The following is a 15,543-nucleotide window of genomic DNA, read 5'->3' as shown; positions in this document are numbered from 1 at the left end:
CGAGAAATGATAAGGTCTGCTTCAAATTGTGAATAGTGAGTTGCTGTCTGCATCGTCTGCTGTCTACATCGTCTCTGGCACAGGCATCAAAGAACATATTATAGAAGCAATGTCACCTACCCTCCTCATGTCATCCAACACTCCTGGCTTCCATAAACACTTCACTGGCGATCAGTCATCAAGGAACCTATTCTCTCAACACAGCATTTCTTGCTTCTCCACTTTCTTGAAAGTGGCTTCTCCACTTTCTTGGAGTCAACATATCAAAACCACAAAACTATGCCATTTTTACATCTTTAATATTTCCTTTGTTTAGTTTCAAAAATCATCTCCCAAGCTTCAAAAAACTAAACCCAAGTTTTGCGATTCTGTGATTTTGTTCTGGGGGTGGGAATGGACAATTTACTGAAACCCTTTCATAGCCTTCAAAACTGTATAATCTATAAGGATATCCCTTTTCAATCATTACCTTTCAAGACTGAACCTGAACAATTCTTGCCTATTTTATCCACCTCTATGCAGAAACCCTGGTATTTCCCTGTTAATATTCCAAGTTCTTGGAACATTCTGAGAACATAAAGACATGGAAGGAAAAGTGTCAACTCTCCACTCGTGTTTATCCTCAAGGCAGCATGAAGCTTGAAGAAATCTGCAGGAGGCGGGGACTCTGAGCCTGGAATGGCAACAGCTGCTAGGTGGCTGGGCAGGCCTGAAGGGGACCCACACCCCTGCCTCACACAGCTGTCGCACAGTGGGGCCTCACACAGCTGTCGCACACCGCAGAGACAGAGTAGATGAGACCAAGCGGGAGAGCAGCAGAGGCAGAGAAGCAGGCACAGGGGAGGGCTAGCACCTTCCACCAGCTACCCTGGCCATCTCAGCCCTGACAGTCTCCCTATGACCTGGACAAGAGAGGAAAAACCCAGGTAAGCCAGGACCCTCTCCTCAGGCTCCTGGTGCCCAACTCCTCAAGAGGCAAACTGAGCAGAAGGACCTCACTCTGCCAAGGAGGGAACATTATCGAGGCTGGACAGTCACCCTGCTCTCCTGCCATAACTCCACACTGTCACACCTAGAAGGTTCAGTTTTACTGTTCAAGTGTCCTGTGAGGAAGGGGTGGCTCTGGTGTTCTGTCCTCTGGAAAGCGCCTTATGTCGCTGTCACGCTCTGGTGTGCTGCCCACCACAGTGGTGCCCCCAGGAAAGGCACTACATTCTCAGTGGAAACAGGCAAACTGCACAAGAGCATTCCTAGTATGGCCTCAGTTCCTGAAAAAGAGTCCGTGTGTGCCTCAGCATTCAACAGCGGCTCCTGCAGGAAGCAGGGTTAGAGTGTTTAGGAGGGAAAGAGAAGAGTGGACGTTTCCCTTTACGTGTGCCTGTAACACTCTGTTTGCTCAGAATGCACACATGTCATTTATAACTAAGAAAAAACATTGGCTAAAACAACTAACATTGCACCAAGGGATATCATGTCACACATGCAGGGCAAAGAATGATTCTCCTGAACTGGGGGATAGGAGTGATACAAAGAGCTACACCCTCATCTTAGACAGTTATTAACTAAAACTGATAAGAAACAACAGTGCCAGGATACAATATGGAAAGGAGGAAGTAAAGACCAAGAAGAAACACCAGCTCAGAGTGTGTTTCTGGGATAAGGAGAGTGCGGGAGGACTGTGTTTCCTTTTGAGGCTCTAAGTATCGTTTATCTTTTAAGCTATGTACAAGTCTTATTGGATGAAAGAAATATAAAATACAACTTGATGACGAGTCCTCAGTTTCTTCTAAGCTCACATACAAATAGCCCAGAGATCATATCTTTGCCAACTTTCACGCTACATGACCACAAACCTATTTTTGCATGGTGCTTCTCTGTGATTTTCTGACGATAAAGAGGACCTAAGTACCCTCGCACTGAATGACTGCTGTGGATACACCTGACCCAAGAACAAACCAACCGTTTACTCAGGTGGTTACAGCTTGGCCAGGAAATGAGCAACGTCAGTACGCACGTCTAGCGGGCCTAAAATGTTCCGGGACTAACACCTCCTCACTTCCTCCCCCAGCCCTTCACCAGGTATTCCTTCATTCTCTTTGAGGCATGGATGTCCTCCCCACAGCACCTGCCCACAATATGTGTTTAAGACACTCTTCCACATGACACAGACTAACAGGAACATCACTCTACACAATCAGAACCTGCTTGTGCAGAAGTCTGAAGCTGATATCCCAGCCCAGGCCGCATCCCTGAAGTCCAGACCTGATCTTCACTGAGGCATCTCACAGATATCCTGATGGAGCATGTCTGAAGCTGAGCGCCCACATCTGGCCCTGCCAGACTTCCCCATCCCAAAGACAACTTCTTCTAACTGCTCAGGCCAAACCCTTGGTCCTCCTTGACTCCTCTCCTGCATACCCCATCTAGTCCACCTGTAAATCATCTCATCTCTACCCTCTTGATAAAAACTAGAATTCAGTCTCTCCTGCTACCTATGCTGATGGGACTGTGGTTCCAGCCACCATCACCTGGGAGGTCACCCGGATTGCTGCCATCCTGCCCTCTTTGGTTTCCGTGCTTTTGCCCTTGGGTCTTTCAGTCTATACTCAAAACACAGCCAAAATGATCCTGTTAAAACTAACATCACATCCCTTCTCCCCTCTGCCCAAACACCCCCAGAGGCTCCATATCACTTGGAGGAAAAGACAGGACCTACAGGACCACCTGATCTCGCTCCCCACGACTCCCTGGCCTCACTTCCTATTATTCCCCATCTCTTCCAAGGGTCATGGGTTTCATTCTAAGACATTAGGTAAAATCAGAGTCAGGAGGAAAATGACCAAAATCAGCCTTGCGTTTCAGGAAAAAACAGTCTGGAGGAAAGCAAGGATAGACTGGCCAGGAGCTGCTGCAGTGATCCAGGCGAGGGATGTGGACAGCCTGGGCTAATGGTGGTGGGCAAAGAGAAAAGCCAAGATTCTGGGGTTAGTAAAAGGAAGATGAACCAGATGTGACAGATGATTAATGGCAGGGAGTGGGGACTCCAACTGCCAGAGGCTTTCCTGGAGGCTGGTCTTTAAGGCCAGTCTACCACCATTGTTCTCCCCAGCCCTAATCTCACCCTTTAATCTACAAAATATCCCTCTCAAACCATCTAGTTCAATCAGCCAAGCATGAAGAACCTCAGGGACAACTAATTTCCATTTGAGTCTCATGAGAACTTACACATATGAGGCCATCCACTCTGGTTTCTATTTGCTAGAAAATGAGAGACTATGCAGAGCTGACCACTGAATCCCTCTCTTGTGCCACCAACTCAGGAGCACGAAGCCCTCAGCTGCACCGCTGTGCAGGACACTTCCTTCTGCCTCTACCCTGGCTATACTGAGTCGGTTCAACAGACTACAGCTAATTAAGACCAAATTCACAGTTGCTTTATCAAGGGGAAGGGATGCAGATAAACAAACCAGAAGGCTTGTTCCTCCAAGCCTTCTGGTTGTGGGTAGCAGAGAATACACAGAAACTTAGTATTTTCACGTTAGGCAAAACTCAACTGCATTGTCACGGTGGCAAAACAGCCTCACTGCTTTACTGCATGTGTTAAGTGCTGCCAGTACTTGCTGAACAACCAGCTGAGATACAAGTGATGCAACTCTTGTGTGAGACCAACTGACCAGCTGCACTGGACTTACCCGGCTGCCCACATGGGCCAGGCATGAACACCTACTAAGGGATCTGTGTCCCATGTCAAGGGCCAAAAAGGGAGAGCAGAATCTGGGGCTAAGTCCTATTATTAAACTGGTAGCTCATCTAGAAAGTAGCTGCATCACTGACTCACACAATTCAGGCTTTGAAGGAACCTTACAAGTATACAGTCCCAGTGCCCATCCTCTGGCTAGTTAGACGTAATGTGAGTAGAAAGTTCTCTCCAATTCCTTGGAGAGGCTCTTCCCCTCCACTCAACCCCTACATGTTCTCTGATTGGTAAGTTCAAGCTGACTCCGACTTCCCATCCTTTTATCATCCCAACACTGGAGAGGATGGCTTTCCCAAAAGGATCCTTTAGAAAAACAAAACCCACAGCCAATATTATCACGGGTCCTTATCACTGACAGGTAAAATGGTGGCTGCCTTGGAAGCTGTGGCAATTTTTAATGCATGAGAGACAACAAATTATCTTAACTTCCTATCAGGAGGAAGTACTTTAAGCAATTCTTTAGTAGCAGGGATTGTTGAGGGTTATTCTTATCCCGATTCCGCTTGCCTGGGGTCAGGGATGCAATCATGTGAGGAAAATGGTGGTAACAACTTGAGACAGCTACTTTTAGACTGGGTTAACACACACTTCATAATGGGGCCTAGGCCATAATAAGCACTCAGAAAATGCTGTTTAATCCTGTTATTGATCACAGACCTCTAAGAACAATACCAGCAGGCTAGACCAAGTACTCAATTGCAGGGTCCAGCACGAATTGGAAATGCAAAGCTCCTTGTCAAAAAATTCTTAAGAGTTTCTGATGGCAACAGCAGAGCATGAAACCAAGCACAGGGCCCTGTGTGGCAACACTAGTCGCACACCCATGAGGCAGGCCCTGTCACCAGGTAAGTTCTCCTGAGAACTTGCCCATGGGCCTTGCCAGGAGCTAGCCTAAGAGTATTGTCTTGATGTTGTCAAACACCTCACCTAATGCCACACTAGGCAGCAGCATGCTTGTATGAAGAACCCAGCCAGTGGAGTGGATGCATCTGAGTTCAAATTCCACATCTCTTCACTGGCTGAGCTGGGACCTGGGACTTCCGAACCACTTCAAGTCTCAGCCTCCTGATCTGCTAAGTGGGGAACTGCCATCTTCTCTGCAGGGCATCGTGAGGTTTCAACAAAACAGTACAAGGAAAATGCCTAGACACACAATTTGTTCTCAACAAACCTGGGTCCCATTTCATTTCAAAGATCACCGTATTTCCCCAGCCTCTTAAATAATCCAAACGCAACACGCAATACGGGGGCCACTCACAGATGGGCTGCTGAGCAACTGAAATGTGGCTAATACAAACCGAGATGTGCTGTGGCCATAACAAATTCCAACAAGATTTTATAGATTTGATGTGAAGAAACTAAAATACCTCATTAATATGTATGTATCAATTACATGTTGAAATAATTTTACGGATACACTGGGTTAAATAGAATGCATTATTAAAATTAACTTTAGGCCAGGTACAGCGGCTCATGCCTATAATCCCAGCACTCTGGGAGGCTGAGGTGGGAAGACTGCTTGAGCCCAGGAGTTAGAGATCAGCCTGGGCAACATGGCAAAACCTCATCTCTACAAAAAAATACAAAAATTAGCCAGGCATAGTGGTGCATGCCTGTAGTCAAAGGTACTTGGTGGGGTGGGGGCTGCAGTGAACCATGATCACGCCACTGTACTCCAGCCTGGGTAATAGAGTGAGACTCTGTCTCAAAAATAAATAAATAAATAAATAAATAAATATTTAAAAATGAAAACTAAAATTAACTTTGCTTCACTTTTTTTAAGTAGTTACTAAAAAACTTAAAATCGCATCTGTGGCTCCCAGTATATTCCTACTGCACAGTGCTGATCTAGACAAAGAAGACATTCCAAAGATCTGAAACGAAGGGGGAAGTCTAGCTGTCTACACTAGAAAAGCAGCCTGGATAACCAGAACACTTCATGTTCACCCAGCAAGACAGTACAGCAAGGCACTAAGGTACAAGACAGAGGGCCATCTCTTGACACTTCTTGCCAGGTGAAATTAAAACACAATTACAGTATCTGAATGGAAACTGTCTTTCTTTAAACTACCTACAAAATGTTCAGGGAATAGTTACTCATTTCTTCTCCCAAACAATATTTTTACTTAACTTCCTTAACTAAGGTCCTACACAGGAATAAGCTTCAACAGCTTATTCAATAAATCAGTCAATAAACACTATGTTGTGACCAACCGTTTCACACTTGGTATCAACAGTATAGAAGGGTGCCCAGCTAAAAAGAATGCCTCAAACATATCTTTGCTGCTTATAAACCTTCAATGCCAAGTTTCAATAAACAGTTTACCTCCTCATCTGTCTGAATCTAGAACAAAGACAACACTTGGCTGGGCGTCCCATCCCAGACTATAGATTTACTTCTGTTTTTATTGCAATTAATTATTAAGCCTGCATCAACAAGTTTTGAGTTTCAGTAAGTGGTTCCCACATTTTAATTCTTTCAAAAGTGTTAATATTTTTAACTATTCTTGTGGGTGAAATCCTAATCACAATCTTGGCTAAAAAAAATCTAAAAGAGAACTGAGCATTAGGCAGAGCAGTATAATAAAAGAACTTGTCCTTCAGAAATACACAGGGAAGATGAGTGTTTTAGAAACAGGTAAGGCAATTTCTTTTCCAAAACCTCTCACTCACTAAATTATCCCAGCTCCTTACGATGGTGGACTGCCCACCTGAACTCCTTTTGAAGTCTCTCGACTGTAAAGTGAGAAAATGAAAACCTGCCCTCTCACCTTTGCAGACCGTCTCAAGATGCATTTACAGCCAGAACTCCAGCTTGTACAGAGTGGCCCAAAAATGTCCCACCCAGTGCCATGCGAGGTTACTTGTGCAACAGCTGATAACACTGCAAATTTCTAGGGTTTTCAACTTTTATTTCCAATTCTAGCAGCTTTTCTTTCACATCCTCTTTCAAAAGTCCAATGCAGGAAATGTTGACTGACTTACATTTATTTTAGTTTGCAATCTCCCCAGAAATGTAAAGCACTGTGGAAGATATAAGATAGAAAAGCCAAAATGTTTATCCATAACAAGTTTTCCATCTTCCTAAGGGAAAGAAAATATATAAAAGATTCAAGACAGCTGTCCACAGGACATCCATAGGACAGGAAGGAGTACTCTCATGTACTGCTACTGGCAAAAGTTCTCTGGAAGCTGTATGGTAGCAGGTGTTCAAAGCCTTTGAAAGCCCCCACCTTTGGCCTTGCAGTGCCCTATCAGGGAATTTGTCCTACAAAGAAAATCAAGGATTAAGGGTGTGGTACAGAAATGTCCATTGCACAGTCCACTGTTCACAACCGTGGAAACTTAGAATCCACCTCTGTATCCAAAAATGGGGATTATTACCAGGAACTAAGAGGCAGCCATTAAAATCAGTAGTAAAATAATTATTTAACACGGGAAAAGACTCACACTGGATCAAATTAAAGCATGTTATAAAACATTACATGAATCTATGATGTCATGGATATTTTAAAAATATATTTACATATTTGCAATGGTTAAAAAAAAATTACCAAAAAAGAAATACTAATTTTAACACTGGTATCTCTAAACGGTAGCATTATACAGCTTTTCATTTTCTTCTTACATAGCTCTATTTACTGCAGTTTAAAAAATGAATATGGAACCCTGGGTAAAGATTTAAAATATACCATATGGCTCCAACTACACGAAAGAATAATAATGCAAATGATAATAACAGCTATTGTCTCTTTGGCACCTCCAACTTACCAGGCACTGTTCTAAGAGTTTTGCATGAATTTATGTAATCCTCACGACAGACACAAAGGGCAAGCACGTGTGACACCCATTTTCCTGATGGCACAGCTGGCGAGTGGCAACACAGGACAGCAACCCAGGAAAGGGGATGGGGTCAGGCACTACATTCCCTCCCCCTATACCGTCCCCCGCAAAGCAAACACCTGATAATCATGGGCAGCTACCAGGAGTGAGCAATAACCCTGAGTCAAAAAAGGAGAAATCAGCTGAAGATCAAAGTCACAATTACTAGCTGTGAGTGTGCCAAGCTAACCATTTAGCACCCATGCCACAAGCATGCTCTGTGCTACTCAGCATCATGTACACATTCTCAGAAGTGACACAAGTTGACATCAGAAGTGTTTCGTATTTCAGATTTGGGGATATTTTCATTATAGTTATCAGTTGAGCATCTCAAATCCTGAAAATCCAAAACACTCCAATGAGCATTTCCTTTGAGTGTCACATTGGTACTCAAAGAATTTCAGATTTTGGAGCATTTTGGATTTTCAGGTTTGGCATGTACATTAGTCCACGTTCACACTGTTACAAAGACATACCCAAGACTGGGTAATTTATAAAGAAAAGAGGTTTAAATGACTCACAGTTCCACATGGCTGGTGAGGCCACAGGAAACTTACAATCATGGCGAAAGGCACCTCTTCACAGGGCAGCAGGAGACAGAAGAGTGAGGAGCAAAGGGGGAGGAGCCCCTTATAAAACCATCAGATCTCCTGAGAACTCCCTCGTTATCACAAGAACAGCATGGGGGAAATCACCCCCATGATCCCATCTCCTAGGATTCTACTGGATCCAGCACTGTCCAATAGATTTTTTTTTTTCTTTGTAGAAATGAGGTTTTGCCACGTAGCCCAGGCTGATCTCTAACTCCAAATCTCATCTTGAATTGTAATCCCCATAATCTCCTAGGTCTCTCCCTAGGTCTCTCCCTAGACGTGGGGATTATGCAGATTACAAATCAAGATGAGATCTGGGTGTGGACACAGCCAAACCATATCAGTCAGCATGCTTAACCTGTATTGTTAAAACATCCATATTGCCCAAGGTGATCCACAGATTCAATGCAATGTCTACCAAATTTACAATGGTATTCTTCACAGATATAGAAAAACAATCCTGAAATTCACATGGAATCACAAAAAAAAAAAAAACCCAATAACTAAAGCAATCTTGAGTAAAAAGAACAAAGCTGGAGGCATCACACTACCTGATTTCAAAGTGTATTACCAAGCTATAGCAGCCAAAACAGCATGGCACTAGCATAAAAGCAGACACACAGACCAACAGAGCAGAATAGAGAGCTGAGAATTAAACTCACATGATACAGTCAACAGACCTTTGACAAAGGTGCCAAGAACACCCAATGGGGAAAGGACAGTCTTCAACATATGGTGCTGGGAAAATTGGATATCCACATGCAGAAAAATTAAATTGGAACCTTGTCTCACAACACATACAAAAATGAACTCAAAATGGACTAAAGACTTAAATGTAAGACCTGAGACTATGAAACTACCAGAAATAAGCACCATGGAAAGCTCCATGACATTGGTCTGGACAATGAGTTCTTGGATATGACCCCAAAAGCACCGAAAACAAAGGCAAAAATAAGATAAATGGGATTTCATCAAACTGAAAAGATTATGCACAGCAAAAGAGAATTAAGAGACAACTCACAGAATGGAAAGAAAGTATTTGCAAACCATACATCTGATAAGAAGCTAATATCCAAAATATATTTAAAAACTCAGTAACAAAAAAAAACCTGATTAAAAAATGATGAGCAAAGGACCCAAACAGACATTTCTCAAAAGACATACAAATGGCCAACAGATTAGAAAATGTTCAACATCACTAATGATCAGAGAAATGCACATTCAAATCATGAGAGCATCTCACAACTGTAGAATGGCTATTATCAAAAAGATGAAAGGCGACAGGTGTTGGCAAGGATGTGGAGAAAAGATAAGCCTTGCACATTGTTGGTGGGAATGTAAATTCCTGAAGCCATTCTGGGAAACAGTATGGAGGTTCCTCCAAAATCTAAAAACAGAATTATCATATGATCCAGCAATCCCACTACTGGGTATATAGCCAAAGAAACTAAAATCAGTATGTTGAAGAGATGTCTGCACTCCCATTTTCATGGCAGCACTATTCACAACAGCCAAGATATAAAATCAATCTAAGTGTCCACTGAAAGATGAGAGAATAAAGAAAATGTGGGATATATACACAATAGAATACTAGTCAGACTTTTAAAAAAAGGAAATCCTGTTATTTGCAAAAACAATGAATGAACCTGGAGAACACTGTGCTAAGAGAAAGCAGGGCACAAAAAGACAAATACTGCACGATCTCACCTATATGTAAAGTGTAAAAAAGCTGAACTCACAGAAGCAGACAAGAGAATGGTGGTTACCAGATGCTGAGGAGGCTGGGAAGGAGGAAACAGGAGCTAGACAGGGAAAGGGGAGATGTTAGTCAAAGGGTACAAAATTTCAGTCGGACGGGAGGAATAAATTTTAGTGATCTATTGTACAGCAGGTGACTACAGTTAACAATAATTTAAAGTATATTTCAAAACTGCTAAAAGATTAGATTTTAAATGTTCTTACCACAAAGAAATAAGAAGTATGTGAGGTAACGGATATGTTCATTCCCGACTTAATCATTCCACAATGCATTCATATACCATATGACATAATGATGTTACTCCATAAATACATGCAACTATTTGTCAATTTAAAAACAAAATATAAGAATTAAAGAAAAGAAACTGGATATGAGGCAAGCTTTATGTGACTAGCTGGTCTACATTTCATGCTCTGTTGATCTGAGAGACCAAAAAACCAACCAAAAACTTCCAAGGGTGAGGATGAGAAAAGAGCAGATTTCTGTTCTGAACCACCTGGGCCTTTGGATGCTTTCCACTTTTCCAGAAAAACAGTTAAATAAATGAACAGCAACTGTGAAACCTGCAGATAATTTTAGTATTAGTTGCAGTGCCAAGGAGCTGGAAAGATCAATTATTAATATATTAGGGTTACCATCCCTATCATATCAAACATAACTATTCCAGCAATGGTCTATGACAAGAAAGAGCTGTGGTTTCCTTACACTTGACAAATTGGCTTTATTCCCTCTTGGCAACTATGAGAACAGGCTCACCCAGTTTCATCTGAAATGTTTTGTTTTCCTTTCAAGTAGTGATGGTAACACTGTATGTGAGCCCACAGTCAATTCTTAAGCAAAAAAGCCTCATTAATATCAAACTATCCATCAAGATTACCCTTTTCTATTATGTATGAATATAGCTAAGTATCAAGAACAGTAGACATCTTTCTTTCAAACAGAACTAAGTTAAAATCCATAGCTTTATTACAATAATTTTGTTGCTAATATTCCTGAAACCACGTTATTAAAGTGAGCTTAATAATGTATCAATTAACTGGAATCTTATATCCTTAACTTTCAGCTCTTGAAATAAAAAACTGGTAAACATGTTACAGGCGTTTACAGGCGTGATGGCTTTAACCAAACAAGCTTTCTCCTAGGAACATAAAATCTGCTTTTGCCAGTTACATTTCACCTGCTTCCCTAGTTGTCAGATGCCTAATCAGACAATGTTGTATAGGGTGGGAACATCTTGGAAGCTAATTCATTGTGACCTTTTCAGTGAACAAGCATGTGCACACACACACATGCACACATACACACCCTACAGTAGCTACAACACTTGAATCAGAATTCCACAGTAACACAGCAAAATACTGGAAACAGAAATCACTCTGAATTTCTCTGTAGCTGTTTACCTAAGAAAATGCAAAGAAATGTCCTATCACTTGCTTGGTTTGCCTCAGTAAGTTACTTATCCTCAAGTGAAATTCTACAAACATCATCATCATCATCATTTTTTTTTTCTTTTTTTGAGACGGAGTTTTGCTCTGTTGTCCAGGCTGGAGGGCAGTGGCGTGATTAGTAGAGATGGGGTTTCACCATGTTGGTCATGCTGGTCTCAAACTCCTGACTTAAGGTGATCTACCCGCCTCAGCCTCCCAAAGCGCTAGGATTACAGGCATGAGCCACTGCACCCAGCCAACATCATCATTATTCTTATTAATAATTATTATTTTGGTTGCTTTTGAGATACAAATAGAAATTGTGTGCCTAGGGGTTTTTTGCCCTAACTGGAAAAAAAAAAAATTTAAGCATGCCAAGTAAAAAAGTTATAAGAAAATGAAGTCATCCAAGTTGCACCGCTTTCCAACACTAATTAAATTTTTTTAATTTTCCAAATTTCAAAGTTTTCCAAATTAAAACCCAGTGCTTCTCAAAGTTTACCAATAAATGCAACTCACACAATATTCCTTTAAAACCAATTTATAAAAATATTTTCATAATCAGAACAATTGGGGGATAATATCTGATTTTCTACAGGTAATTAAGGAGGGCATGCACCAAAATAGCTGACATATTAACCAAGTTTACTTCCTTTTTCCCTTTAACAAATCTTAGCAGAGCTTAAACTGACAGTAAATAAGAATATATACACCAAAAACAATCTGTTACAAACACAATTCAGTCTAAACTAACCCCTGGAAGAAAAGCACCTTGACATTTACAACTATAGAACAAAAGCTAATCTAGAATTTAAGCTATTAGTTTTAAGTTTTGTGTCTGTAGTTTCAAAACATTTCTTATCAATTTCCCACCTTTCAGAATTTTGTGAAAATGAAATGTGTAAATCCCACAACATATTTCACAAGTGCAAGGCCCTTCCCTCCTGACTCCCTAAGCAATTCTTAAACACTGGGAAATTGCTGCACTGTGGCCCGCATGGGAGATGACCAAGTCCTTCAGGGCCCAGCCCTGTCCCTTCACATCACCTTACAAGGCTGGAAGCCAGAGCTGGATGCATAGCATACAAAATGACTTCTCAGGGTAACTTCCCAAAAAACACAATGACTGAACAATTTATCAGGTTTTTCATGTGCTGTTTTCATATTTTCATTTTTATTATCTCCTAGGTAATTACAAGTGTGACTCACACTAAGCTTGAAGAATGCTTACATTTGCCTCTTGCTTAAATTTACTGGAAGAGATATTTACTCTTTAAAAATAGCACAAAATAAGTCAAAACTAATTTTTTACTTTAAAATGAAACTCACCTGCTATCACCTACAACCTCAAGTTCATTCTATTAGTAACAAATATTTATTGAAAGCCTATTATGTGCCAAGCACTATTGTAGATGCTTGGAATATGTTAGTGAAAACTCTCTTCCAGAAAACCTTCAAATAAACTCTTAATTATAAAAACAATAGTTACCATATGAAATGTCAGCAACCTTTGGAAAACTAAAAACGGTAAGTTTTTAACATTCAATTTACTTTTTTTTTTTTTGAGGGAGTCTTGCTCTGTCACCCAGGCTGGAGTGCAGTGGCAATCTCAGCTCACTGCAACCTCTGCCTCCGGGGTTCAAGGGATTCTCCTGTCTCAGCCTCCTGAGTAACTGGAACTACAGGTGCACGCCACCACGCCGGGCTAATTTTTGTTTTTGGGTTTGTTTAAGTATAGACAGGGTTTCACCATGTTGGCCAGGCTGGTCTCGAATTCCCGACCTCATGTGATCCACCTGCCTCGGCCTCCCAAAGTGCTGGGATTACAGGCGTGAGCCACCATGCCCAGCCTCAATTTACTTTAAAACAAAACTTTTTAAAAAAGTTTTACACTAAAGTCAGATAATCTTAATGTGCCAATTGAGTTTCAAAAGTATGTTAACGTAAACAAAACTCAGTAGTTTCAAGAGGATAATATAATAAAATCCCACACAAAGGTCAAGAAAAAGTAAAACCTGCCACTAGCAAGGCATATTATCACAGCCAATAAGGCAGCTGGATTACAAAATGACAAAGCTGATACGACAAAGGGTATCAGGGAAAGACTACTGAAACACTGTCTTTTTCCCCTTTGAAAAGGCCCTAAGTTTCTTGGAATCTCCCCTAGCACTTTCACTTACGTGTAATAATTTCCTTGCCAACATGAAATACTACCAACAATAAATTTCTTTGTGTTTACAATCATAAACAACGCCAGTGATACTTTAATCTATGAATTCCTACATGTCTAATTCAATTAAATAAACTTTCCATGTAACCTGCCCTCACAGATTTGATGTTCTAGGTTTTCCGAGAAACCTATAGCAAAATATTCTTCGGGAAGGGAAACCTCTGTTGGGTTATCCTACATAACAGGTTCTACAAAGATGCTTTCATATACAGTTGTCCCTTTTTATCAGCAGGGAATTGGTTCCAGGATCCCTGTGGATACCAAAACCCTCAGATGCTCAAGTCTTTTATATAAAATGGCATAGTCCCGTAAACATTAAATCATCTCTAGGTTTCATACACTACCTAGTACATTATAAATGATATGTAAATAATCATTATACTGTGTTGTTTTTTACTGTTTTTTTTTAATTGGTTTCCCCCTCCTCCAGTATTTCCAATCCAAGGTTGGCTGAATACACGGGTGGGTAACCTTGGATACGGAGGGCCGACTGTACTCTTATCTGGGAGCTTGATATTGCCCATCTCAGTTTACAGATAAGAAAACTAAGGTTAAGAGTGACAAAGTGGCAACATAAACGGCAGGACTTGAGTACAGGACTGACTGCAACCACTTAAGCAGATCCCAAGAAAAGCAAAGCTAGATTTCTGTATTTAAAGTGCTACCCCAAGTGTAGGAAGAATCGCAATAGCAAAATAAAATGAAAGAGTTAAATTCCCAGAAACTGCCACTGAAAGACTGAAAAGACAATGTTTAGTAAAGTGACACAACATTTTACAACAGGGAATCGAGACCCCGCCCAGTATGTTCCCCGACAGCATGTTTTCTAAACCTCACATACTGGTTAATGTGAATTCTCTGGACATTAAGTGTTGAGGGTACGGAAAAACCACCGAATTTCTGGTCTCAGGAAGAAAAAGCAGAGAAAGGAGTGCGGCTGGGAGAAGCAGGCGGAGGGCTGGCCCATTTTATTTCTGCACGACTTTGCCTGATCACCTGCTGAGGATTCTAAGGCCTGACCCAGACCTAGATGCCAGCCCTTAGATGACAATCTCTAAAAGCAGAGTTCATGCTGAGGCAGGTGCCAAGAAATCGGTTCACACCCCTGATAAACGGTTGTTGAAAATGTGTGTCACCTGCACCACCAGCGACCAGAACCACTCTTCCTCACTGGAACGAGAGCAATGTCTGGGGTTCCACACGCAGACTCCACCCTGCCCTGGGGGTGGCCCGCGCGCCGCCACCTCCCGGCCATTACCCAAACCCGCAACGCCCCGCTCCACACATCCCGGACTCCCGAGCAGCCGGGGAGGGTCGGATCCGGGCGCGGAGGAGGCGGGAGGTCCGGCTGGAGCGAAGCACCCACCCCGGGCCCAACCCCGTCTTCCCGGCCCCTCCCTCGGCCCGTGGCCGCCCGCGCTCACCTCCAGCCGCAGGGAAGCCCCGCAGCCGCGCAGGAACTCGCGGATGTTGCTCAGGCACTCGCTCTCGCTCCGGGGCTCGGGGTAGACCTGCAACACAGAGCACAAGCGCTGAGCGCCGTGGCCGGCAGCGGGGACGCCGCGGACAAGGCCGAGCGACGCCCACGGCCCGCGCTCCCAACACAGCGGGCGACGCTGGCGAGCGGCCCCGACGGCCTGGAGCGAGCCCGCTGCCCCAGATGCCAACCCGCTCAGCCGCTGCTTCTCCTCGCCCTTTTTTCTTCCTCCGGGGCTGCACCAATCTCTGCCCCTTCCCGCACCAGGAAGTGAGCCCCGGCGCCGGAAGTGACGTCCTCAGACCGCGCCCCCGCCGGCCCGCGCGGGACGTCTTCGGATGGCGCCGGGTGTTCGGCCCCGCGGAGGCAGCCCACCCTGCTTTGCCGGCGAGCTGCCACCTCCTCTGGCCCAGTGCTG

The 15,543-nt window shown here is 42.9% G+C and overlaps 1 protein-coding gene across 24 annotated transcripts in view; it reads right to left on the bottom strand.

Annotated features, from left to right (window-relative positions):
• ARHGEF7 (Rho guanine nucleotide exchange factor 7) overlaps window positions 1-15,543 on the bottom strand; it is a 190,168-nt gene that overhangs the window by 136,097 nt on the left and 38,528 nt on the right. For 6 of the 24 annotated variants that reach the window (XM_034936997.4, XM_034937003.3, XM_034937001.3 and 3 more), the window contains exon 2: window positions 15,073-15,159. The exons of 1 other annotated variant lie outside the window; for it this stretch is intronic. In XM_034936997.4, coding sequence (XP_034792888.1) covers window positions 15,073-15,159 — 87 coding nt within the window. Of the gene's footprint in view, window positions 1-9,971; window positions 10,035-15,072; window positions 15,443-15,543 lie in introns of those variants that run through there. 17 more of the 24 variants (XM_055097017.2, XM_055097018.3, XM_034937000.3 and 14 more) reach the window with 13 other exon arrangements.

The sequence above is a fragment of the Pan paniscus genome, chromosome 14 (genome assembly GCF_029289425.2).
Source record: "Pan paniscus chromosome 14, NHGRI_mPanPan1-v2.0_pri, whole genome shotgun sequence".
Lineage (NCBI taxonomy): Eukaryota > Metazoa > Chordata > Mammalia > Primates > Hominidae > Pan > Pan paniscus.
This window is presented reverse-complemented; position numbering and strand designations above follow the sequence as displayed.